The 26,047-nt window shown below is 43.0% G+C and overlaps 1 protein-coding gene across 3 annotated transcripts in view; it reads right to left on the bottom strand.

Annotated features, from left to right (window-relative positions):
* The window catches only part of TGFBR3 (transforming growth factor beta receptor 3), a 179,660-nt gene that overhangs the window by 138,196 nt on the left and 15,417 nt on the right, over positions 1-26,047 (bottom strand). For all 3 annotated transcript variants that reach the window (XM_077824946.1, XM_077824948.1, XM_077824947.1), the window contains exon 2: positions 20,643-20,823. In XM_077824946.1, coding sequence (XP_077681072.1) covers positions 20,643-20,703 — 61 coding nt within the window. In that variant the 5' untranslated portion in view covers positions 20,704-20,823. The remainder of the gene's footprint in view (positions 1-20,642; positions 20,824-26,047) is intronic.

Genomic DNA, 26,047 nt, shown 5'->3' with positions numbered 1-26,047 from the left:
AGTGGAGAGTGTGCTCGTGTGATTTCAATTTTACACTTTGTACTAAACTAACTTCTGAAAGATTGTATCCAGTAATCACAGGTACAGCGGTATGTTTACTTTTATTCGTTTGTACAGTAACAGTAAGTTTAAAATTTTTCACATTACCAGTGACTGAAATTATTCTCACATGCATTTTCTGAACATGTACAAAGTCCTTAAGAGTTAGCAAAGATGCTGAGAGTTCAAAGGCTGTGCCAAATTATGTTTTGCATTTCCCCCATATAAAGAGATCTACACACAGCTGCAGTCTCTCTCATACACGTGCAAATGTGGGTTTAACTCTGGGTTTAGATAAGGTATTGCAGTTGTGTGGGGTGGCTTATTAACAAAACAAAATTTTCTTCCATATAGCAAGATTAGTGCATGGGCTTTTTATACTCTTGCAGTACTGTAAACAATTTGAGAGGCCTAAAAGGTTGTCCATGTACTTTGAAGCTGTCACTTTCCCCCACAAAGGGCATAGAAAGCACACACAGAGCATTAAGCAATATGAGTAACATGACCTCCTGCTAAACATTAGAAATACATGTACAAGCTATTATTACTGAGTCAGCACTCAGCTGGGGCAGTTCCCACCATAAAATCAGTTTTGCAGGAATTTATACCTGCTGATATTACATCAGACTGATCACTGCCTTACAAGTTGCACACCAGATTCAGGGGACTCAGCAAGCTGGACTCCACTTACTAGTGTCTCCCACCTAGAACCTAGTGGGAAGAGATTGGTCCTCCGCTCAAGGCTGGGTCCTTCTTAACTGAGCTTCTCCCATTCAAGGCTCCTTCTCAGAGACTGGTATGCCTCACGGATGGGGCCTGCCTGAGTCCTCAGCTGCTTTTTAGCCCATTCTCACCTGCTATGGGGTTTGTGTACCCCATCACAAGGAGATTCTACCTCTAAAAACCCTTGAATTAATGTAGTGCCAGACACAGGCCTGTTCGTCATCCCAACAGAGTCAGTGGTAAAACCTCCACTTACTTCAATGAAATCAGGACCCCACTGTATTTTATTTGCATGTCACAAGATGCATGATAAATTAAAGATTATATAATGCAGAAGTTGTCTTCTGATTGTCTCAGTTTCTCATTTCCTTTGTGCTCTACAAAAGAAACATCCTTGTTTCCAGTTTGAGAGGGAAACAACGACCTAACAACGACCTTTTCCTTGGTAATCAAGAAATGGCACAGATACAGTCTAAAGGGACATTTTCATCTGGAAAGATGGTACGAGCAACATGCAACTTCAAGGGAAAAAAATGGGGAGGGAGGATTCCTTAATGATCAAACTGAGAACAGGGAATTTGGTTCAGCTGGAAAAAAATAAATCCTTACTTTAAGCACAAACACACTTGTTGGGTTAGGAAATGGCAGGCCACCAAATTATCTGCCATGTTTGTTTGTAGTGGGTTTTTTTCTTTTGTAGCTGTGTTGGTCCCAGGACATGACACAGACAAGGTAGGTGAGACAATACCTTTTATCGGACCAACTTGGTGAGATAATTCCTCACCTACCTTGTCTCTCCCGTGTCCTGGGACCAACACAGCTACAAGTATTGTTGTGCTTAAAGCAAGGATTTATTTTTTTCCAGCTAAACCAAATTCCCTGTTCTCAGTCTAGCAAAGTTCCAATTATGTTAGTAACTAAATGCATTAGAAGTTAGTATTCAAGTGTATCCCTAACCACCATCTTTATAACTGCCCATGACAGTCACTAACAATGCAGCCACATGATTAATAAAGCCAGCTGCAATTTTCACTCACTGGAAATTGAAACAGACACCAAAAATAAACACAGGGTAATCCCATTTCCATTGCATGCATTTATTTTGTTTATATTAAGAGACTACAATTTAACTGCATTGTTGGAATTAAATGTTCCTGAGATTATCTGAGAGATTAGAAGGCTGGTTGTTTTAAAGTCCAAGTCATTTAAATGCACATGTATATTTTAGAAATATTACAAGCAACCACACACACACTAGGAATACATCACTCAGACGATATATCAACATATTCCTGTGATATCAGAGACACAAGGTCGATGAGGTAATATCTTTTAATAAACCGACTTTTCTTGATGAAACATCCTGGGATATCAACATTTACATTATTGACAACAAAGTATTAGAACTAGGAGAAACAACACGCCCTGACATAAGATAGCAAAAAGTAGGAGTGTCACAGATGTGATCCACTTTATCTCTGGGAAAGAGGGATTATGCTTATTGGGTCACTCTGAAGAATTTGACCCTCGATAGCAACCTCTCACTTAACGGACTATTTCACTAGCTAAAACTGTACCAGCTATGGCTTGCGTGACAAAAATTAAGGATGGAATAACTAATGAAAAGCGGGACTGGGTGCGTGTGGGGAGGGAATACATATGGAAAAGAAATTACCAAATCAAGCAATCAGGTAGTCAACAGCTCAGCACAAAATCCCGAAAGCTAATTCCTTCGGGGAATCCCAGGAATGAGCTATACGAATCTGAAATCCCCCCAAAAGCTCTTCCACCACTAAATCTTTAAAGATATAGCAACATGTGATCGCATCTGAGGCCAACACATGCTGACTCTGGGGGAAATCAGAGATCAAATCTTGAACTCATCCCTACTTGCAAGTACTGGCTGCACTACAGAAGAAGCAGACTGAATCCCCAGGGAAGAGTGCCTCGTGTTATTCAGGAAAAAAGCCTCTCATGTAGTTCATGCGTGCCAATGCATGGGCCAGCACTGAAAAGTTCCCAAAGGAGTCACAGCCAGACCTTTCCAGCTGGAGAGAGAACGGCTGTAATCAAAAACACTGAAAGGAGTTAGGGAAATGGAAAGAAAGTGATACCCAGAAGACCCCCCAGAATATAAAGTAATAAATGATCATCTAGTCTCACAGTTTGTCCATTTAGAAAACAAATCCAGCTCTAAGGAATTCTCATTTCTTTGCTCAAGAAAAAGTTAAGACTCTCTTAAGATCACAACAGGTACTTGAACACTCGACCTTTAAAATCATTATTAAGTACAATATTATTTCTTTAGGGAGTGCACAGGCCAGGAAAGTAGTGTGGTGCTGTGGAGTGGGTACGGGACTAGGACTTGGGAGACCTGGGTTCTATTCCTGGCTCTACCATGGACCTGCTGGGTGACCTTGGGCAAGTCACTTCATCTCTCTGTGCTCTAGTGGGCATGTGTGGCTGCCAGGCAGTTCATGTAGGCAAAGGAAAACTGTTTTCAAATCAAGAATGTCAGAGTAACCAGTCGATTTGTAAAAGTTGTGCCAATCACACAGGCTCTATGGGTCAACACAGCTAGCCCCAGCTAATGAGACACAATAGGTAGGTTTATGCAAGGATAAGGGTCCTGCAACTGGCCCAGATGAACTAACTTGGGCTCACTCGGCTAAAAATCACTGTGTAGACATTTGGGCTTGGGTTGGAGCCAAGATTGGAACCCTCCACCCTGGCAGGGTCTTGGAGCGCAGGTTCCCGACTGAGCCTGAACATCTATACAGTGATTTTTCAGTCCCGGAGTCCAAGCCCCATGAGCCCAAATCAGCTGTCCAGGGCCAACCACAGGTTTATCATCCCTGTGTAGACATACCCAGTGAAGTGAGTGAGCACCCACAATGGGATTCCTCATGGAGGAAATATTTCCTCTGTAAACAAATACCACACACAGTTTTTATGTATAACATTTGCTTAAGGCATTTCAAGTGAAGAAAAAAACAGAAGAAATAGCTGGTTCTGTTATGCCTTTTCTACATACAGAAAGATTTAACAAAGCTAATAAATAGCTCAACACTGAGAAAAGTTTAATTAGAATTCTTTTCTTCTGAATCACGGCAATAAAGTCAAGGATTGGTCTGGTATTCGTAAGTGTTGACTTACGCACATACTTCTCACTGCAGATGTACAGCTGAGATCCTGTAAATATAACATAGGGCTAGAAAATTATACACAGTGGTATCTTAGGCCTGAAACTGGTTTAAGAGATCTGGTTTTGCTTATTTTATATAAAGGGCAGAAGAGAAAGTTTATCAGATTACACAAACAACGGAATAGGATTTTTTGATGTCATTTTCATGCCATTAATAGCAAAATAATATTTCCAGTAACACTGAACTTTTTGCATTAATAATGTGAATCTACTGCTATTGCAGAGGCTACAGCTGAAGTAAACCAGCTTGCCTCCTAACAAGAAACACTTAGGAAGTATTTAATTAATGCAGTTCAGGAGATTTTGCTTTTAAAAAAGAAAACACATGAAAGAAATTCCCTCTGATAATGCATATTTTAGCCCTCCAACTTCCATCTGTGAAGATATCTGGTATCAGAGAGATCAAACATTAGTGCCTGTAGAAATGAAGGGGAATGCAGGGAACAATATGGACATGAGCACTATTTCAGCAAGAAAAACAACTATTATTGGCAGAGATCCAAAAAGCAATTGAGACGGGTAAGGTTCAACCTACCAATTTCTTGCCAACAGTTTTCTTGCCAATTTTCTCAAACAAGCATCAGTTTTTCAGATTGAACTTCAATGGTAAAATATACCCTAAAACAATTAATAAATTACTGCTTTGAATTCATTAGCACTATACAATGAAACTCTGCCAGACAGTTTTGGTACAACATTTCAGAGCCTAATTAAATGTACTTTTAAACTGAGGAAAACTGGTACCCAGAATAAGCGTTTTAGGAAGTGTGAAGTTAATGAATCTTTGAACTGCCCCATTCTCTCTGAAGGTCAAGTTTGCCCCAGTGCAGACAGCCCAGACAATTTAAACCTCACTTAAGAGTCCTTACCATGTAACTCAAGCAGTGCATGAGATCTTGTGCAGGCCATATGCACAGGTGCAGGGTCATCCTAAGTGATCTGTTAGGAATGAGTTTTAGTATGGCTCTTCCTAAAAAGTGATGTTTAAATTATGGATGGGACTTTAGACCATAAAAATCAATAAAAACTTTTCAGGGCATCATAAATAATTCACAATTTCCCCATTTTTCAAAACCTCTCCATTTTCAAAACCTTTCCCTACCTGAAAGCACAGAGAATTTCTACACTCCTGCATACATATGCATACACAATTAACTTTGACTAAAAAAAATTAGAGGATGGGAACAAGAAGTCTGGTAATATTTTCATTATACCCTTTGCCGTTTTCATGCCTTAAAAAAAATGGAGAAATATGAAGAATTAGGAGATTATTAAATAAAATAGCAGCAGCACTTAATTTGATCCAAGTGAAACCCACACGCCTTCTGGATATGGTGTTCTGTCCCATCTAGTGGCACCAAGACCACTTAGAGAGAGATAAAATTAGTCTACTAACTAGGGTGAGCAGATCGCAAGAGTGAAATATCAGGACAGACTGAGCAAGCGCCGGGGGGGGGGAGGGGCGCGAGGAGGAGGGTAGAAGAGAGACAGACACAGGTGCACAGCCCCAACCGGAGCCAGAGGCACACTGGTCCACTTGGCCCTGTGCTACCAGTGTGCCTCTTCGGGGTGGGCCCATGTTACACCACACAGCTCCCCTGCCCAGAGCCCCCCTACAAGCCTTCCACCACAAATGCACAGTGCTGTGTACACACACAGCCCGCCCAGCGCCCCCCTGCCCACAGCCGCCCAGCACCCCACACAGAACCCCCCACTCTCTAGTTTCCCAATACACACAGATTTCCCCTCCCTGCCCTTCCCCACAACTACACAATGCCCCACACAGACCCCCACTGCCCAGTGCACTGATACACACAGATCTCTCCTACTTCCCAGCACCCTCCAACAGGACCCCATTGCCTAGCACCCCAAACACACAAACCTCCCCCACTGCCCAGTGCCCTCCACGCCCTCACAGCCCAGCACCCTCCCCCCACACCTCCCAGACACTCACTCCACCACACCCTGCCCCCTTTCCTGGCCACACTCACCAGCCCTGCTGGGAGATCTCTGGCTCCTAGGGTCAGAGCGGCGAGGGGGCTCTCCAGACTCTCCACATGCTGCGCCCGCCACAAGCGCGAGCTCCATGGCTCCCACTCGCCAGGAAAAGCGCCAATGGGAGCTGCCGGAGCCACAGAGCGGGGCTTGCAGGCGCCAGCAGCATGCAGAGTGCTCCCTTCCCTCCCCACAAGAGCCAGAGAGACCTGCCGGGGGTGAGGTGGGGAGTCCCTGCAGTGCTTACCTGGGGCGGCTTCCGTCCTGGGAGGCATCTGGCGGGCAGGTGCCTATGGCTCCTAGGGTCATGGGGCAGAGGAGGGCTCTCTGCCCGCTCCTGGTGCCTGCAAGCACTGCCCCTGCAGCACACAGCGCTCCTGCCGGCTACTGTCCGGACGGTCCCGATATCGGGACAAAGGACAAGTCCCCTAAAATCGGAACTGTCTCAATAAAATCGGGATGTCTAGTCACCCTACTGCTAACAGCCAATTGGCTTTTAGCTCATGCTGTAGAGGCTCATACACTAAGCTCCAGAGATCCCAGGTTCGATCCTGCCCGCTGACAAGCAGGGTCTGTCGGCGTTACGCAAGCACTTTACAGACATTAAATTAACCCTCCCATATCCCTGTAAAGTAGGTAGGCAGGCTAACATGCCCATTTTACAGCTCAACCCCCTCAACAAAAATACTGTGCCCTCTATTGTGGAAAGTTTTCTCACTTTTCAGAGAATTCTCCAGAGTAAACCAAATATAGAAAGAAGAAAATGTAAGCACTTCAGCCTTTTTTGCCTCTTTTCTTCTTCACTGACCTCTACATTTCCACTTTGACAGAAGTTTTGAGAAAAAAAAAAAAAAAAAAAGGCACCACTGCATGATGCAAGCTGCTATTTATACCCATCTTGGATGATCACACGTGCCCTAGTGCAGCGGTTCTCAACCAGGGGTACATGTACCCTGGGGGTACACAGAGGTCTGCCAGGGGGTACATCAACTCAGAAAGATATTTGCCTAGTTTTATAACAGGCTACATAAAAAGCACTAGCGAAGTCATTACAAACTAAAATTTCATACATACAATGATTTGTTTATACTGCTCTATATACTATACACTGAAATGTAAGTACAATATTTATATTCCAATTGATTTATTTTATAATTATATAGTAAAAAGTAAGCAATTTTTCAGTACTAATGTGCTGTGACACTTTTGTCTTGTTCTGTCTGATTTCGTAAGCAAGTAGTTTTTCAGTGAGTCAACTTGGGGGTATGCAAGAGAAATCAGTCTCCTGAAAGGGGTCCAGTCATCTGGAATGGTTGAGAGCCGCTGCCCTAGTAAAATGGATATACCACTCTGTGAATGAGCAAAATTATAACACAACACACAGGCACAAGTCTATGTAGCTTGAAGAGGATTTCAAGGTTGAAACAGGTTTTCATAAATCAGGCTGAGGTGGAAGGATCAATAAATATAGACTAAAGCTGGATTTGCTCCTCAATAAATAATAATAAAAAGCCTTTATAGCTGCATAAGCACCAAGCAAATGTTTAGAATCTAATGGATCACAATGAAAATTCTGCCTGAAGGAAGGTGAAAAGTGGAGAAAAGAATAATAAAATAAATAATAAAATAAAATTTTCACTCCCTTTTGGTTCTCAACAACACATTTTTTTTCAAACAAGGAAAGTAAGGTTTCTTGAAGAGGGAAAAGGGCAAATTCCACAAAACTTTCTGCTGCATAAGCTTTGAATTTCTTCATTCGTGACTCCTTCGGTGTACTACTTTTTCATAATTAACAGGGCTGGAAATATATTCTCAGTTTACCACTTATCCTGCGAGGTAAAATCCCCCTTTTAACAACTGCTTCTTAACAAGTCCCACAATGCAGCAGCTGCCAGATAGATAATGAAACAATAGCTCCATGTTCCATAAATTGTAACAAGTACAACTATCTTTCATGCAATTATATGCAACCATGGCTATTGTCATTTTGGATCAAATTAATCCAATCCCCAATTAAATTCTACTGACTTCAAATGAACCTACACCAAGGAGGAATCTGGCCTAATGTCTTCAAATAACAGAAAACTGAAGAATATCATTTTTGTACTAAAATATATTTTTCCTCAAAATTCATCTGTGCTAGGATACATGGACTGAGGAATTTAAAATTCCATTTATTCTGTCATTAACAAAAGAAGATTCTAGACAGCAAAAAGTCAGTGCAAGACGTACATCTGGCACAATGTTGGCACATGCAAATATTATTCCAGTGGAAAAGACAAGAACTGTGGGATCTCAATAACAATTTTAATGAGAACATCATGATAGTGATTGTTTTTCCAACAGCAGATGCTCCATTTCTCATTGAGACGCTTACAACCATATTCCAATTTCTTTTTGGTATTACTGTACGTGTAGCCTAATTTCTCCTCCAGACATTCTATACTGTTTGACAAGCATGCGTGTTCTATACACAGTATTCAGAGCTCTACAGACTGTCAGTTGTTTGGGCACACCATGTCATGGGGACTATTTTTAAGTGGTCACATTAAGAAAACAAACAGGACTATCCAGAAGATCCATGGAGACAGACCTACTGAAGAGGCTCAAGAAGTTCTACTGGAAGAATTTATACTATATTTCAAAACACAGAAAATAACCTAAGAGAAAAGGGAATGTCATTCTCCTCGGTGTTCATTTTTTCCTGCATACTGCCATGAACATGGAATAAAATTATGGTTCTCTAATATGGCACCTCATATTATGATGAGGTAACCAGGTTCAAGATGTCCATAGGATGGAGCAAGTAAGGCAGCTGAGGAAATCAGAAGGTATGAAGAGAGATTAATTTAAAAAGTTATGTCCCAAAACACATATGGGCTCACTTTGCACGCTTCTGGATTAAGGCAACTGCTTAGGCCCTTTCTTTGAGCTGAGGCAAGAGAAGAATGCTGATTTTTAATTTAATTAATTATGGTCTTTGACATTCTTCATCTTAATTTCTCTTATTTCTTAAACTTGAAGGAGAGATGAAGAAAAGGACAGATGAGGAAGAGAAAGGGAAAGAACTTTCACTAAATCAGAGCCTACTCAGGGAGAAGAAGGAAAAAAAAAAGGGGAGCTACAAGAAAGGACAACATCTCACTGCCCTCTTTCAAATATACAGATGATTTTTTGCATGCTATTTATGAAATGCTTGCATGGTATTTTGAGCTTGTTAAAAAATGAATTACAGAATTTAAGATCATCTATTTCCTGACAAAGATAAGGACAAATGTCACTTTAATTGTAATATACAATTAAAGACACCAATTTTTAGAAATGTAATCCTGAGCTTTTCCCTCTAGAAGTACTGGGTGATACTATTGGGTGGGACAGTACAATTCAATCATAGCATGCTCTGTTTCCTTCCCTGGGGATTGCACCTTGAGGTGGTGGAAAGGCATGTTTGTTCCAGTGACCCTGAGGGTACACCTATACTGCAAAAAAAAAGTGTTTTTTAGCTTGGGTTACCTATTACCTATATTAGCTAATTTGGGTTAAAATAGCAGTGAAGACATGGCTCTTAACTTGGATTAGCAGTTCAAGTTCATATTCAGGCTCCCCTATCAGCTAAAACTCAAATGTCTAGCCTGAGCTAAAAGCTTAGTTGTTGTGTTTTCACCACTATTTTAAACCGAACTAGCTAATGGGATTAGGTAACCATGAGTTAAATACATGCTTCTGCAGTGTACACCCTGAGAGCTATGCTAGCAGAAGCTTAAACTCCTGGTAGGGACACCCAGCCTGGACAGGTGAAAGAACAGGGAGCAGATGAAAAGCAATCCACTGGTCTTCCCTGTTGGGGGCTGAGCAGTAAGGCAACAACCTAGCCATATATTTAAAAAAAGTTATGGCAACAAAAGGCAGCCATTCCACTTAGGTATGGAAGAGCCTTGTTTGTACCCTAAGCGATGTTTGACAGCATGGAAAGTATTCGGATGGTCTGCTTGGTGTCTATGAGAAGAACTCCACTAGAGTCAGCTCTAATTAAAGTGCCAGACTTTCACGTTTGCTCAAAGTCTCCAATTCAACAAAGCACTTAACACATTCAGTGTTTCACTGAATCTGCACTTAAGCTCCATCATTGCAGAAGATTGCCTGAAGGGAGCAGTTTGCAATATCGTAGCCTTGCTGATGAAGGGAAAATGAATCTGCTGTCTGAACAATTTTAGCTCCTTTTGCACAAATTTTCTTTCCTCTAAAATTGGAAACCCTGTTCTCTTCCCCTATCGTTCAAGTGATGAAATCTTCACACCATTTGTGGAAAGTCGAATACTGCTTCCAAGTGACTTAAATGAGATAGGACTTGACTCTGTCAAGTAAGTTGTGCAAAGAAAAGAGTTGGGCAATGCCAAAATAATGAGTCTAGAAGACCAGAGTAGAAAACTAAAATATACAGAAACAGGTGAGCAAAACCTTCAATGCTGAAATTGGAGCAGCCATTAGTTCAGAACAGAATTGTCAGACAGATAGATTAACATAATTTGTTGAGGAAGTGTTTTTTGTAAAGGGAAATCATGCCTCACCAATCTACGAGAATTCTTTGAGGGAGTCAACAAGCATGTGGACAAGGAGGAATCCAGTGAATAGAACACAGATTTTCAGAAAGCCTTGACAAGGTTCCTCACCAAAGGCTTTTAAGCAAAGTAAGTTGTCATAGGGTAAGAGGGTAGGTCCTCTCATGGACTGGTAACTGGTTAAAAGATGGGAAACAAAGGGTAGGAATAAATGGTCAGTTTTCAGAATTGAGAGAGGTAAATAGTGGTGTCTCCCAGGGGTCAGTCCTGGGATCAGTCCTATTCAACATATTCATAAACGATCAGGAAAAAGGGCAGGGGTGCCATTTGGGGGGGGGGAGGGGCAGGGGAAGGTTCTAGCCTCATGCTCCCCCCACCAAGTTTAGTTGGGGAGGTCTACTTATCCTAGCCCCAGACAGAGCTCTTAACTGCAAGGCAGCTTGAATGTGATACGTGATGAGTTTGGAAGCCAGGAGCAGCACAGCCTTTGTGGCAGGGAGTTTGTTTGTAAACAAAGGCAGAGTGATACGATAACAAAAAGCTTGTCATTAAAGTAAATTAAGGATCGTTAGATGCAGGGCCAGCTCCAGGCACCAGCGAACTAAGCAGGTGCCTGGGGCAGCAAATGTAAAGGGGCGGCAGGACGCCGGGCTCTGGGGTGGCAATCTGCCCGCGGCGGCGGGAATTTGGTGGCTGCTCCGTCACAGCACATTTCGTGCTCAGCGGCAATTTGGCGACGAGGACGCGACTCTTCTTTGGTCGCCGGCGGCAATTCGGCAGCTGCACCATCACTCTGCCTCCCCGTTCGGCGGGCAGGATTCCGCCTCCCCGTTCTCCGGCGACTTGGGTTTTTTTGCCGCTTGGGGCAGCAAAAACACTGGAGCCGGCCCTGGTCAGATGATCCTGAAAGCACTGCCAGGCACTCCAGTTAAAAGATAGGGAACAAAGGGTAGGAATAAAAGGCGAAAATGGAGAGAGTTAAATAGTGGTGTCTCTCAGTGTACTGTACTGGGACCTACTCAACATATTCATAAATGATCTGGAAAAAGGGGTAAACAGTGAGGTGGTAAAATTTGCAGATGATACAAAACTACTCAAGATAGTTAAGTCCAAAGCAGACTGCGAAGAGCTAAAAAGGGATCTCACAAAACTGGGTGCCTGGGCAACAAAATGGCAGATGAAATTCAATGTTAATAAATGCAAAGTAATGCACATCGTTTAAGAAGGCAAGATCTGAATGCCTGCCTACCTCACAACTTATTCATTTTTTTCCACCAATTTGTGTCCTTCACCTTACTATGGAAGGACTTTCTGTTAGACCAGTGGTTCCCAAACTTCAACAGCCCGCGAACCCCTTTCACTAAATTGTGAAATCTCGTGAACTCCCTCCTAAAAATGAATATTTCCAAGGATTTAAGTTTAACTTTCCTCCGCACTCTGTGGGGCTCCTGGTGCTGGATCCCGTTGACTGCCCCGGTCAACTGAGCTCCACTGAGCTCGGGCTGCAGGTCCCGCTGACCGCCGGGGCTCGGGCTGCCAGCCCCAGCTGCCTGGCCCCACTCTCCCTGGGGCTTGGGCTGCCAGCCCCATGCACAGCCCTGGGGTTTGGGCGGCTGGCTCCCCCACTGACTGAGGCAGGGCTCGGGCTGCCAGCCCCAACTACCCTGCCCCACTCTCCCTGGGGCTCAGGCTGTCTGCCCTGCAACTGGGTCCCACCTGCTGCCTCCAATGCCTGGGGTCCTCTGGCTGCCATTAGTGAAATTTTTCTGGTAAACCCCCTGTAATGTTCTGCGAACCCCAGTTTGGAAACCACTGTGTTAGACTCTATTGAGGCCTGGATTGCTTCTGCAACTACAGTATATAGGGACAGCGGGAAGTTCCTCTTGAAAGAAGGATGGCATGATATGGCCTGTTTATTCCTACTGTTACACACATTTCTGCGGTGGCCCATCACCACAGTACTTGGGGGCACAGATCCAAGATTCGTGTTCACATAAATGCAGGCAACCTTACCAAAGATGGAGTGTTGTATCCAACGGGACTTGAGAAAGTAAACAGCAAGCAAGTAAAGTGCTTCTCAAGTATGAGGTTATTTAGAAGAACTAATGAAGCAATTAAAAAAAGGGATGTTGAGAACCAATTTAGGAAGAAAGGCAGTTTTTTAGCTAAAATCTTAAAGGGCAGCTTGAACCAGCATATGTGAACAAGTCTCTAACGGGGAACCTATAACAAGTCTTTGGCTGTCTAGTTACTATCCATTTCTGTCTCCAAACCCCATCTGTCTTCCTGACCACAACTGTGCCAATTTGGCACAGGGAAAGGGGCACTACCAAACACTGAAGAGTCTAGAGGCAGTGCACAGGTATAGGTACAGATAGTGTTAATTGTCAGAGTGCCACGGACTTTAATAGAGTTATGACAATTTACACAAGCTGAAAAAATCTGCCTCACGGCTTCTGAATGGATGTCTCTGGCCTCTGCAGATCCATAAGATGTAGGAGACTAAACCTCCCCTTGTTTTTCAGGAGATTAAATCACCCCCCAATTGAACGAGAAAGTGGAAACACCAGGAGGTCAAACTTTAAAAAAAAAGTTTTCTGTCTCCTCGCATAAATAACCACCTTAGTGGATGATTTGGCCCTCAGAGTTTGCAGCATCTATTCTTTTCTGTTCACCTCTGTTAAGTCATTTCATCACCATGTACCCAACTAACAAATGTTTGCCAGATGGTAAAAGAAATGTGGCTTAAATCAAAGACTGAAACCAATCACACTGATAACTCATTGTGAATAGCTGTACTCCTAAAGGCTATAGAGCCAAACTTGCTTATGAGGTTATCCAAGATTGTGTTGTGCGCACTTGTAATTATTTATGTGGAGTTCCTACAATCCATTCCAGGCTGCTAGATCTTTGTTTATCCTCACTTCAAAGGTAAAATTCTTTTAGACAGCCAGGTAGTTTGGCAGCAACTCACTACTCTGCCTTCAACAAAGGAGTCCAGGATTTTCCATGGTAAAAAAAAAAAAAAAAAAAAATTAACAGAAATCCAGGTTTTCCTCCCAGAGCTTTTACCTAAAAGCCAAAGACCATAAACAAATGATTAAAAACAATGTTTGCAAACTAGAAGTAAGGTGTGATTTTGGTAAGCATCCACAGACACATCTGGGTAGTAAAAAGGGATCCAGAAATGGGTATATACCCTCTTGGATATTACATGGATCAATTCCAATGCAGTATTTAAAAAATTTATATAACTATCTATGAGCTAGAAAAACAACACATGGAACATATGCAGTGTTATAGCTTAGATCTGAATTGATTCTCCTGCACACCATGACATCCTTCTCATTTTTCTTTTTATGTTACTAACCTGCATGGCATTTGGGGCACAATTAACACTGGTATCCTTCAGGGCAAGAATGGAAAAAAATCAGTAGTCATTTAAGCAGAGTCAGTCAGCCTAGAATTGCCCCATTTTATCCATATCCAAAATGCAACACTGCCGAAAATAAGAGAAAACAGGTCAGCATCAGCAAGTGTGTCAGCAGCACAGAAGTAAATTTAGGCCTCCTGGGCTTCACAAAGAGGTGTCCTCTTCTATGCAACTTCACCATTTAAGAACACTATAAGGGCAGAGAAACTCTAGCTAGGGAAAAAATTCAGTGTGTACAGATATCTCCTCAGGGAGGTGGCATGCTGCCCCCTGCCTCACTTATCCTTCACCACAGGGACAAAGGGAAATACTTTTACCAATTTCAGAGTAACAGCCGTGTTAGTCTGTATTTGCAAAAAGAAAAGGAGTCCTTGTGGCACCTTAGAGACTAACCAATTTATTTGAGCATGAGCTTTCGTGAGCTACAGCTCACTTCATCAGATGCATACCGTGGAAACTGCAGCAGACTTTATATATACACAGAGAATATGAAACAATACCTCCTCCCACCCCACTGTCCTGCTGGTAATAGCTTATCTAAAGTGAGCATCAGGTTAGGCCATTTCCAGCACAAATCCAGGTTTTCTCACCCTCCACCCCCCCACACAAATTCACTCTCCTGCTGGTGATAGCCCATCCAAAGTGACAACTCTTTACACAATGTGCATGATAATGAAGTTAGGCCATTTCCTGCACAAATCCAGGTTCTCTCACTCCCTCACCCCCCTCCAAAAACCCACCCCCATACACACACACAGACTCACTCTCCTGCTGGTAATAGCTCATCCAAACTGACCATTCTCCACGTTTAAAACCAAGTTAAACCAGAACATCGGGGGGGGGGGTAGGAAAAAACAAGAGGAAATAGGCTACCTTGCATAATGACTTAGCCACTCCCAGTCTCTATTTAAGCCTAAATTAATAGTATCCAATTTGCAAATGAATTCCAATTCAGCAGTTTCTCGCTGGAGTCTGGATTTGAACCACTAACCCAGGAACTTATCCTTGCAATAAAGCCCGTTGCCAATTGTGCCCACATATCTATTCAGGGGACACCATCACAGGGCCTAATAACATCAGCCACACTATCAGAGGCTCGTTCACCTGCACATCCACCAATGTGATTTATGCCATCATGTGCCAGCAATGCCCCTCTGCCATGTACATTGGTCAAACTGGACAGTCTCTACGTAAAAGAATAAATGGACACAAATCAGATGTCAAGAATTATAACATTCATAAACCAGTCGGAGAACACTTCAATCTCTCTGGTCACGCAATCACAGACATGAAGGTCGCTATCTTAAAACAAAGAAACTTCAAATCCAGACTCCAGCGAGAAACTGCTGAATTGGAATTCATTTGCAAATTGGATACTATTAATTTAGGCTTAAATAGAGACTGGGAGTGGCTAAGTCATTATGCAAGGTAGCCTATTTCCTCTTGTTTTTTCCTACCCCCCCCCCCCGATGTTCTGGTTTAACTTGGTTTTAAACTTGGAGAATGGTCAGTTTGGATGAGCTATTACCAGCAGGAGAGTGAGTCTGTGTGTGTATGGGGGTGGGTTTTTGGAGGGGGGTGAGGGAGTGAGAGAACCTGGATTTGTGCAGGAAATGGCCTAACTTCATTATCATGCACATTGTGTAAAGAGTTGTCACTTTGGATGGGCTATCACCAGCAGGAGAGTGAATTTGTGTGGGGGGGTGGAGGGTGAGAAAACCTGGATTTGTGCTGGAAATGGCCTAACCTGATGCTCACTTTAGATAAGCTATTACCAGCAGGACAGTGAGGTGGGAGGAGGTATTGTTTCATATTCTCTGTGTATATATAAAGTCTGCTGCAGTTTCCACGGTATGCATCTGATGAAGTGAGCTGTAGCTCACGAAAGCTCATGCTCAAATAAATTGGTTAGTCTCTAAGGTGCCACAAGGACTCCTTTACTTTTACCAATATATTTCTTATTTATATTTCTGCTATCAGGAAGAACTGAACATAAAGGACCCAAGCCTGAAAAAGCTCTCTCAGTATAGAGCCCCTACTGATTTCACGAGCCAGCTTATGCCACTGACACTCTCATAGCAGAGATACATTATGCTTCTTTGCCATGTTGTTCCTTTGGGCACATATGTATGGAAAACCTCTGTCTTGCCTACAGTTTTTCCTACTAGCACCATATCTTTATATTTAAAAAACACTCTTTGATATAATAGCTCTAAAGGCTCAGTGCTGCCTCACGGAAAACCTCTTAGAAAGCTCTATTTTAAAAAATATAGTCTATTTCTATAGATCTTTCCCCTTAATTTTAATTATTCTAAGGGATATTTGACTGAAAACATTATTTTTGTTTCATAAAAGCACCTGCTCGTGGGTCTCATTTCTAACCTGCAAACTCCTCTGTAAGTGACATGAAAATCAGTTGGTTTGGAAGTAATCCTGGCATAGACAGATGAATGGCGAAGGCAGAAAAAGCCACAAGAGGGTGTCAGCATATGCCAAGGTTGCCATGCCTCAACTGAACACTGACTAGTACATAACTGGAACAGTCTAGCTCACCTGTGTGGTGTTACTGTTAAAACAGGTATTACAGTTCCAAGAACGTGTTTAGACTTCATGGAATGCTTGTGAGTTGCTGCATGCATTAATCTCACTTATGACCTCTGTATCCCATACTTCAAAATAATATAGGACCATTTGTATTGTAAGCCTCTGCAGTTATGGAAATCAGCAGATAAGAGAGAGACATTCATTAGTGTGAAATGCTGGCCAGCCCCGCAGAGAAGGCCCACCAGCACCTGATGTTCTATAATAGTTCATGTAAGAGGACAAAAAGACTGTTGATTACTCTCATCCAGTCCCATAGTGAGGAGATGTGCAAATGAATTTCTCCCACCAGCTGAGCTGGTAGTTCAGAGAAGGGGGAAAAGGGAATAAAAATCCCTGGCAAAGAGAAACCCTCTCTATGCTGCTCGGTCTCTGGAGGGTAAGGTTTTCTAGGCATAAAGTAAGACCTCCCCAGTGTTTAGCCTGGGTTAGCCCTAAGGGACACATGGAGCTTGCTTATTACAGATGTTTCTATTACCTTTTGAAACATAAGACTAACTCATTTGAGTGTGTTTACCTGCTTTAACCTCGTAAATAACTCGTTTCCTTTTCCTAGTGAATACATCTTTAGATTGTTTTTGGTGTGAGATCTAAGGGGCAACAGACCTGGGAGAAGTGACTATCCCCTGAGACTGGGAGTAACCTGAATATGGCTGTGATTTTTCGTGTAAGGGACTATCTACAACAAAGGCAAGCTTGCCTTGGTGAAAGGTAGATCGGAGTACCTATGATTCCACGGCTAGGCTGTTAGTGCCTGAGGAGTTTACACTGATAACTGGTTGGTAAAATTTAAGTATAGACCTTACAGCCAATTTGGTGTGTGCGCCCTGCTTCTCAACAGTCTGCCCTGAGGTTGGTATTCATACTCTTGAGCCATTGCAGGACAACTTGATAGAGGGAAACAGATCCCACAAAACCATTTCTAGCCTACCTACTCTCCCACTCCAGATTCAAGCTCTGAGTGAGGGAAAAAGCAGCTGCTAAATTCCTGGGCAATAGCAATTTTGCTCTTTCATGAAAAAGCAAATAGAAACAAGGAAAAGAGAAAAAATAAATCAACAAAGAAGTTTCAAGTTGGACAGATATTCCAACATTCCCATGAGGTGTGAATGACTTTTTAATACTGATACTGAGTCTGCTATCACTATATTTGGTAGTGCTCTTAGTTAATATCAGCATTGGGGTGTTGGTTATGCTTGGATTAGTAAATTGTCCCTTTGCCAGAAGACATGTAAATGAATTGCCAATACGATTAATAAGAAATAAAATCAACAAGTCAGATTTAGATACTGGCACTTTTTTAAAAGTAGGTTTCTTTCTTTTTAGAACAGTTATGATTTTCTCTAATAAGCCGTTATCCTTTTCCCCATCCCACACCGGCACTCATATCCTCATCTCCACATGCAAACATGCTCACAGACAGACACAGACACATCCCATATTGCTCATTAAGATCACTGCAGAATCTTAGCATCAAGTACTATTAAATAATCAGAGTTACTAATACTGACTGGATGCTTACAGTGTAGCTCAGCCCTGGACAAAGTCCCTAAAGGTCTGAGGGCATTCTTGAAACAGCATTATTTTCCATGTAATTGATGAAAGGAAGCCAGATGGCAACGTACTTGATTGCTTAGACATGTCTCTTCTAAAGTTGGTAATCTTTTCCACAATGAGGACATCCCAAATTTAAACAAGTCATATGTCCAGTCTCCCCACTACCTCATTTTGACTGGCTGCATCTCTGTTTGCCACTCCCCAGTGATCAGTTTTGGACAATATTCTTGCATGTGAGGACGACACAAAGCGAAGGGTGCCTCACTAAGGAGGGACAACTTCAAACATACCTAAATTTAGTGGACTTTTCAGATTATCACTTGCAGAAAATGCGTGTGTGTGTGTGTGTGTGTGTTTATATAGAGACGTGAACCTTCAGATCTTTTTATTGCTGCATTTGGATGATGTTGTAACACACTAGTTGAGAAGTATTTACATGGGACAAAAGATGGAGCAGATCCAATTCCTATAAATGGGAATGTATCTCCCTTGTCTATATAACTCCTGCTAACTTTAATACAATAGTCACCATTAAAAGTCTTTACAGCCATCCTTTAAAATAAACAGTGTTCTCCATACCAAGCATAGGCCCTAACCCTGCAAACATTAAGTCCATACATAACCCCAGCAACCCTATAGAAAGGGCTTGAAAAATTTACCCAGGACCTAATAGTCCAAGGATTAAGCCTACTCCCCAGACAGAAATATGCTAGTGCCTGAGCTGGTCAGATACTCACTCCTACAGGATCTTCAGGCCCAAGAACTCCCAAGTAACTAAACTCCTCACCTCCAATTCATACTACACATACAGTGCGCACACGCACACACCCCACACGTTGTAATTCACATGTATTATGAGAGCCTAGAGGTCTCAACCAGAATTGGGGCCTCATTTACTAGGCGCTGTAAAAACATATAAAGACACAGTCTCAAAGATCCTTATTGGCCCCAGCCCTAACCCCATCTTGGGGATACTTACTGGCTCCAACCCAAAACTCTAGCCTAGGGAGCCTGCCAACCCCAACCCTAACCAAAGCCGTGACTGGCTTAATTTGCCCCAACCTACTCCATCCCACCAACAGATGAATTTATTCTCAGTTTACACACCAAATCTTCTTTTTGATTAGCAAGAACATCCTTCCTCCAGTGCACTCTGCTGGGGTGACAAGGTCGTTTTGGCAGGATCCTCCCACACATGCACTGGGTGACTGACCATCTGTCCTCTCATCCTGGGATACCTGCAAAGATGGCCACCCTGAGAGCACAGCTGCCATGTCTCATAAGGGTATGTCTTCCCTGGGTTTTAGCCCAACCTCTCCCCACCATCCACACAGAAAAACCTCTAACCAGATTAGGAGGTGCTTTAAACCTGGGCTATCTTAAACAGCTGAGGGGGGTTAGTTAGAGCCTGTTTCAACTCAGTCTGGAACCAGCAAATTTTGCAGTTGGAACACAGGCAAAAATAAAAAAAAAAATTACTCAAGTGTTGATAGTTCCTAATTCCCCCACCAATGACAGACCAGTTCTCCTGCAATTGAGACAACTGACTGGGAAAGAATCCTAGAACACTGCAGTACAAAGGACCACGGGATATGCCCCCAAACACACATGGGCAAGTGCAGAAACAGTGAGGACACATTTCAGAGTAACAGCCGTGTTAGTCTGTATTCGCAGAAAGAAAAGGAGTACTTGTGGCACCTTAGAGACTAACGAATTTATTTGAGCATGAGCTTTCGTGAGCTACAGCTCACTTCATCAGTTTCCACGGTATGCATCTGATGAAGTGAGCTGTAGCTCACGAAAGCTCATGCTCAAATAAATTAGTGAGGACACAGTAACATAAGTAGAACTTCGTTGAGGGGATGCTTGCAACTGGACTAGACTAATCTGATTGCTCAGACCCAGGTGCCAACCAACCAGGCTAACCACCAATGAAGACACACACTAACAGTGGCAACAGCACAGGAGCTGTCTCTCTGCAGACTTAGGAAGACATCGATGCACTGTTTACAATTAGTCCACGTTTGGAAAGATTTCTTCAAAAACCCAGAAAACCAGAAACTTAATTCTTTTTTAAATGAAAGCTTAGATTCTGCAGAAGTTGATAGCACTCATGCATACAGATTCCTACTGGCCCTGGACAAGACAATTTTTTCAAGTCTTGGTCATAGGGATTACCATAAATATTGCCACTGACATAATAAATCAGTAAGGCATCTTAGAAATCCTATATAGACAAAATTATAACAGAATGAATGCCAGTGAATATTAACTATTTGAAAATAATTTAAAGAGTCTAACAGCAACCATAAGTAAGAGGGCTCCATTACAGAAGCAGTTATTTCTCATCAAATACTCATACCAGAAAGTACTATCACAATAATACATTATTGCTTTACATCTGCAATTAGATTCTACATGAGTCTTAGCTGACCTAAATTCTTCTAGCATGAACATCTATTTTTGATCAATAATTCCAAATGCACACAATGAGTTACAATGCACACATGATTTACATAATGCCACCTACCTGCAGCTGCTAAACACAAAATCATCAAAGCAAACACTGGAATCACACAAGTTGAAGTCATTTTTGCAACACTGGGTCTTCTCAAATCAACTCCTTTTGTAGCTCTTCATGTAGACGTACTTCCTTTGAAATCAGTGGTATATGCTTTGAAATCAAGTCTTCCAAGTCTTTTAATTGCCTACTGAGAGAAAAAAATACATTTTAATAGAAATATGTCTCACAGAAATGTCCTCATCTATTTAAAATTATATCTTTTTTGTATCATATCTAACAAAACAGAGATATTTCTTAAAGGAGAATTATACAAGTATATTTTACACTGCTGAATATCCTAAGTACCAAAAGGGACACTAAGCACATAACTAATCTTTTCCCCTTTCATTTTTCTACCTTGTCCATCTTCCCAAAATAATCATACCAGCTATGTCCTGTTCCAAACAGAAGGACACAGCTAGAATTGGAGTCCTGCTGAAGCCCAGAAGACGCCCATATGGTCTCAAGTAAATTTATTTTAAGTATGCAAATTTCTTTGGGTCACTGAAGTCAGAAGATATATTACCTAACCTTAAGAATATCATGAGAGGAGTTGCCCACACACAGTTTATAAGTAACGCAGCAACTCTGACTTGCATTTCTAAATTGGCACCACAAACTCGAAAACCATTTGAAAGATCCTGAAACTAAAACATTTGTTAGAGTAAACACAAAAACCCCTAAACCTACAACTAACATAATATACTTTTACAAGAGAAATTAGAATGCCGCTACCCTATACTGGCTCTCTTTCAAGCAGCTAGCTGCCCAGAATAAGGGCATGAAATTACACTACGAAATTAGATCAATTTTATAGAAGTCAATCTTTAGAAAACAATTTTGTACAGTCGATTGTGTACGTCCCCACTAAGCGCAGTAGGTCGGCGGAGCGTGTCCTCAATACTGTGGCTAGCATCGACTCACTGAGTGGTGCACTTTCGGTAGCTATTCCACAGTCCCCGCTCCTGACTGGAATTCTGGGTTAAGCTCCCAATGCCTGATGGGGCAAAAACATTGTCACGGGTGGTTTGGGGTATATGTCATCAGTTTCTCCTCCCTTTTTCCCTCCCTCCTTGAAAGCAACAGCAAACAGTCATTTCGCACCTTTTTTCCTGGGTCATCCATGCAGACGCCATAGTATGGCGAGCATGGAGCCCACTCAGCTGCACATTGCTGTTGTGAGCATTGTGAACACCTTGCACATTATCCTGCAGTATGTACAGAGCCTGGCTAGGAGCCGCCAGCACGAGGAAGACTGTGAGGAGGACATAGACACAGACATTCCTGAAAGCATGGGCTGTGACAATTAGGACATCATGGCAGAAGTGGGGCAGGTTGATACAGTGGAACGCCGATTCTGGGCCCGGCAAACAAGCACAGACTGAAGGGACCGCATAGTGTGGCGGGTATGGGATGATTCCCAGTGGCTGCGCAACTTTTGCGGGCGTAAGGCCACTTTCATGGAACTTTATGAGTTGCTTTCCAGCCGCCCTGAAGTGCAAGAATACCAAGATGAGACCTGCCCTGATAGTTGAGAAGCGAGTGGTGATAGCCCTGTGGAAGCTTGCAACGCCTGACTCCTACCAGTCAGTTAGGAATCAATTCGGAGTGGGCAAATCTACCATGGGGGCTGCTGTGATCCAAGTAGCCAAGGCAATCAATAACCTTCTGCTAACAAGGGTAGTGACTCTGGAAAATGTGCAGGTCATAGTGGATGGCTTTGCTGCAATGGGGTTCCCTAACTGAAGTGGGGAGAAAGATAGAATGCATATCCTGATCTTGGCTCCGCACCTCCTTGCCAAATAGTACATAAACTGCAAGGGGAACTTCTCAAGGGTGCTGCAAGCACTAGTGGATCACAAGGGACATTTCACCAACATCAACGTGGGAAAGTCGGGAAAGGTGCATGATGCTCGCATCTTTCGGAACTCCAGGCTGTTTGAAAAGCTGCAAGAAGGGACTTTCTTCCCAGACCAAAAAATTACCATTGGGGATGTTGAAATGCCAATAGTTATCCTTGGAGACCCAGCCTGCCTCCTGCTCTCAAGGCTCATAAAGCCGTACACAGGCAGCCTGGACAGCAGTAAGGAGCAGTTCAACTATAGGCTGAGCAAGTGCAGAATGGTGGTAGAAAGCTCCCCCCTCCTCGCCTCCTTCTCCTCACCCCCAGTGCACCACGTCCCTGCTCCTCCCCCTCCCTCCCAGCACTTCCTGCCACCTAACAGATGTTTGGAGGCGCTTAGGACTTTCCATGAGGGAGGGGGAGGAGCGGGGACGTGGTGCGCTCAGGGGAGGAGTCGGAGAAGAGACAGGGTGGGGCGGGGATTTGGGGGAAGGTGGTGGAATGGGAGCAGAAAAGGGGCAGGGCTGGGGTTGGAAAAGGTGGGGTGGGGCAGGGACTGTGGGGAAGGGGTGGAATGGGGGGCGAGAAGAGACGCGGGGCAGGGGCAAGGCCAGGGGTAGGGCAGGAGTCGAGCACCCATACGGCAGAGGGGAAGTCAGTGCCTATGATCTGGGATGGCTCCTGGAGACCAACACCATCGAATTAGACAGCGCTGTGTCTGCACTACCCCAAACTCGACCCAGGAAGGTTGATTTTAGCACTACTCCTCTCATTGGGGAGGAGCATAGCAGTTGATTTTAAGAGGCCTTTAGGTCGGTGGAAGCGGTTGGTTGTGTAGCCGCATTGCTTATAAAATCGACCTAACGCAGCTAAATTCGACCTAACCTCGTAGTGAAGACCAGACCTAAGAATCTGAAGTCAGCAAGAAGGGAACTGGAACGCTGATAACGTTCAATCAAATAAAGCAAATATATTTTATTTCACTAGCAGCCTTCTCAAAACACAAAATGACAGAAGATGCCTCAGCAACCACCAATAGATTACTATAAAGCAATGAAAGGTCTTAAAAATAACCCCCACAAACTGGGTGATAGAACAGAACAGAGCTGAGCTGACAGAGAATTCCAAACTGAAGACTAACTCTTCGTTAGTCAATGTTTCTCTATGGCTCTCAATTCATTCTTCAATTTCTTCCTCAAGGATGTTGACGAAGCCATCACCACCCACTTGCCTGGCCACCTGAACAATGCGTTTTACTTCTTTGTCAATGGTCGGGAAACTGTTAAAATCATTCACACATTCTTTCCATAGGTTTCACCAACATGCATTGACTGTTTCAGGCTTGATTGCATCACTTATATTAAACATTCAATGGATGTAACTGGCAATGTTGAAGGACTTCCAACACTCCATCACATTAAGATTGGGATCAGCATCCATACTGCTACGTATCCATGAGAACGTAAGCCTCGTGTACGTGGCCTTGAAACAGCGAATCATGCCTTGGTCGAGAGGTTGGAAGATGGAGGTGGTATTGGGGGGGGGGGGCGCGAGGGGGGAGAAAGACTACTTCAATGTCGTTATGGGCAAACTGGAGTGCTGCAGTGTGGCCAGGAGCATTGTCTACGATTAGCAAAACTTTAAAAAGTCAAGTCCTTTCTCTTCTCTTTAAGGTACCATTTGACCTCTGGAATGAAATGCTTGTGGAACCAATCCAGAAGCGATGCTGCCGTCACCCAAGCCTTTTTATTTGATTGCCAGAACACAGGCAGGAGATTTTTTGTTCTTGCCTTTTACGGCACAGGGATTTGCAGCTTGTAGAGCAAGCTCGGCTTTATTAAATGCCCAGACACATTGCCACAAAACACAGTCACACTGTCTTTAGCTGCTTTGAAGCCAGGGGCTTGTCTTTCTGATTTTGAAGCGTAAGTGCAGTTGGGCATTTTTTTTTCCCAGAAGAGCCCAGTCTCGTCAGCATTAAAAACTTGTTCCGGAAGATAGTCCTTTTCTTCTCTGATTTTCTTTAATTGTTCGGGGTAGGCTTTTGCCGCCTCTTCATTCACAGATGCAGCTTCACCAGTAGTCTGCACGTTTCTGAAGTTGAAGCGGTTCCTAAAAAACTGTTAAGCCAACCTTGGCTGGCTTTGAATTCCTTCTCATCAGAAAGCTGTCCCTCTTTGGTGGGAGGTTGGAACAGCACAGAGAGGCTAAGAGCCTTTTCTCGCAACGTGTTGCCATCGATAGGCACATGTTTACAGTTCACGTCTTCCAGCCATAAGTTTAATGCTTTTTCAGTCTTCACTAAAGTCTTATCACGCACCTGGTTCGTCACCTTAGCAGTTATTGGAGCACTTGATGCCACGGCTTGACGAATTGCTCTCTCTCGAATCTTGATGGCACGGATGCTAGATTTGTTGCGGCCACATTTACGCACCACGCTGGAGACCGACATACCACCAGTTATTCCTCCTGCGTTGGAACAGATCACTGTTTCTTCAGTTGAGCACCAGATGAAGTAGTTGGCTTGCATTTAGGGGTCATGTTGTACGAAAAATATGTACAGTATCTTTAAACACTAGAATCACACTCAGCGCAGCAAGATGCTCACACTATGAAAGGCACATAGGAACTGAGACTGACTGAGGGAACAGCAGATTCATGTCTCCCATCTCATGCTCACTCCGAGGCATATGATCATTGAATGGGATGGTGGGCGGAATTGCCTGCACTATTTACAGGTATCTTGTTATTTTTCTCTCTTTTTTTTTTTTGACAAGCACATATAGTTGAATTCATGTAAGTTAAATGCGTGTATGGTGCGACTCATAGCAAATCCATATTTGCTATAGAACAGAATGAATATTGAGAAAATTACTTTTAAAATGATGAGTCCTTTCTGTTTAAACTCTAACACAAACAAAGCAATCCAGCTGTAGGTTGAAAGCTACTGTCAGCAAGATTAACATGTGAAAGTCTGGTGGTTAGCACAAAGAACAGACAGCCCACTAAGTGGGAGGGATGACTACTTTGAATTAAGATGTGAAAAATGTACAGAAAAACAGGAACCTAAACTGTTCAACTACAGTAGCAAATGGAGTTGAGACAAGAGACATTTCCAAGAGACTCATCCCCACGAGGGTACACCTGGATAACTACTTTTGTGAGCAAGGTCACAGGAGAGCAAATCAAAACTGTGATAACTGAAGGATCCCAGTGAGGAAGAGTGAGAGAGGATGACATGAAACATCCAAGAGCAGAATTTGCATCTCCAACACTGGCTGCCAAAAAGGGTCTCAGAGACCAACTAGACCTCAAAAAAAACATAGTGCAGAAAAGCAAAATACTGCTATTTTCCTAAAATGACACAAAGGGAATACACCTAGATTAGTTAAGCAGAGTATAAAACTAGATACATTGTGCATGCTATTTACTTGTTTGAATTCAATTGTCTCTGCTTATTCTTAATAAATCTTGTGTTACTTGTGAGGATTTCATGCACACCATCCCAGAGATGTGAGACAACCTTCCA

Source organism: Eretmochelys imbricata, chromosome 8, assembly GCF_965152235.1.
Source record: "Eretmochelys imbricata isolate rEreImb1 chromosome 8, rEreImb1.hap1, whole genome shotgun sequence".
Lineage (NCBI taxonomy): Eukaryota > Metazoa > Chordata > Testudines > Cheloniidae > Eretmochelys > Eretmochelys imbricata.
The sequence above is the reverse complement of the archived record's forward strand: the minus strand, read 5'-3'. Positions and strand labels throughout refer to the sequence as shown.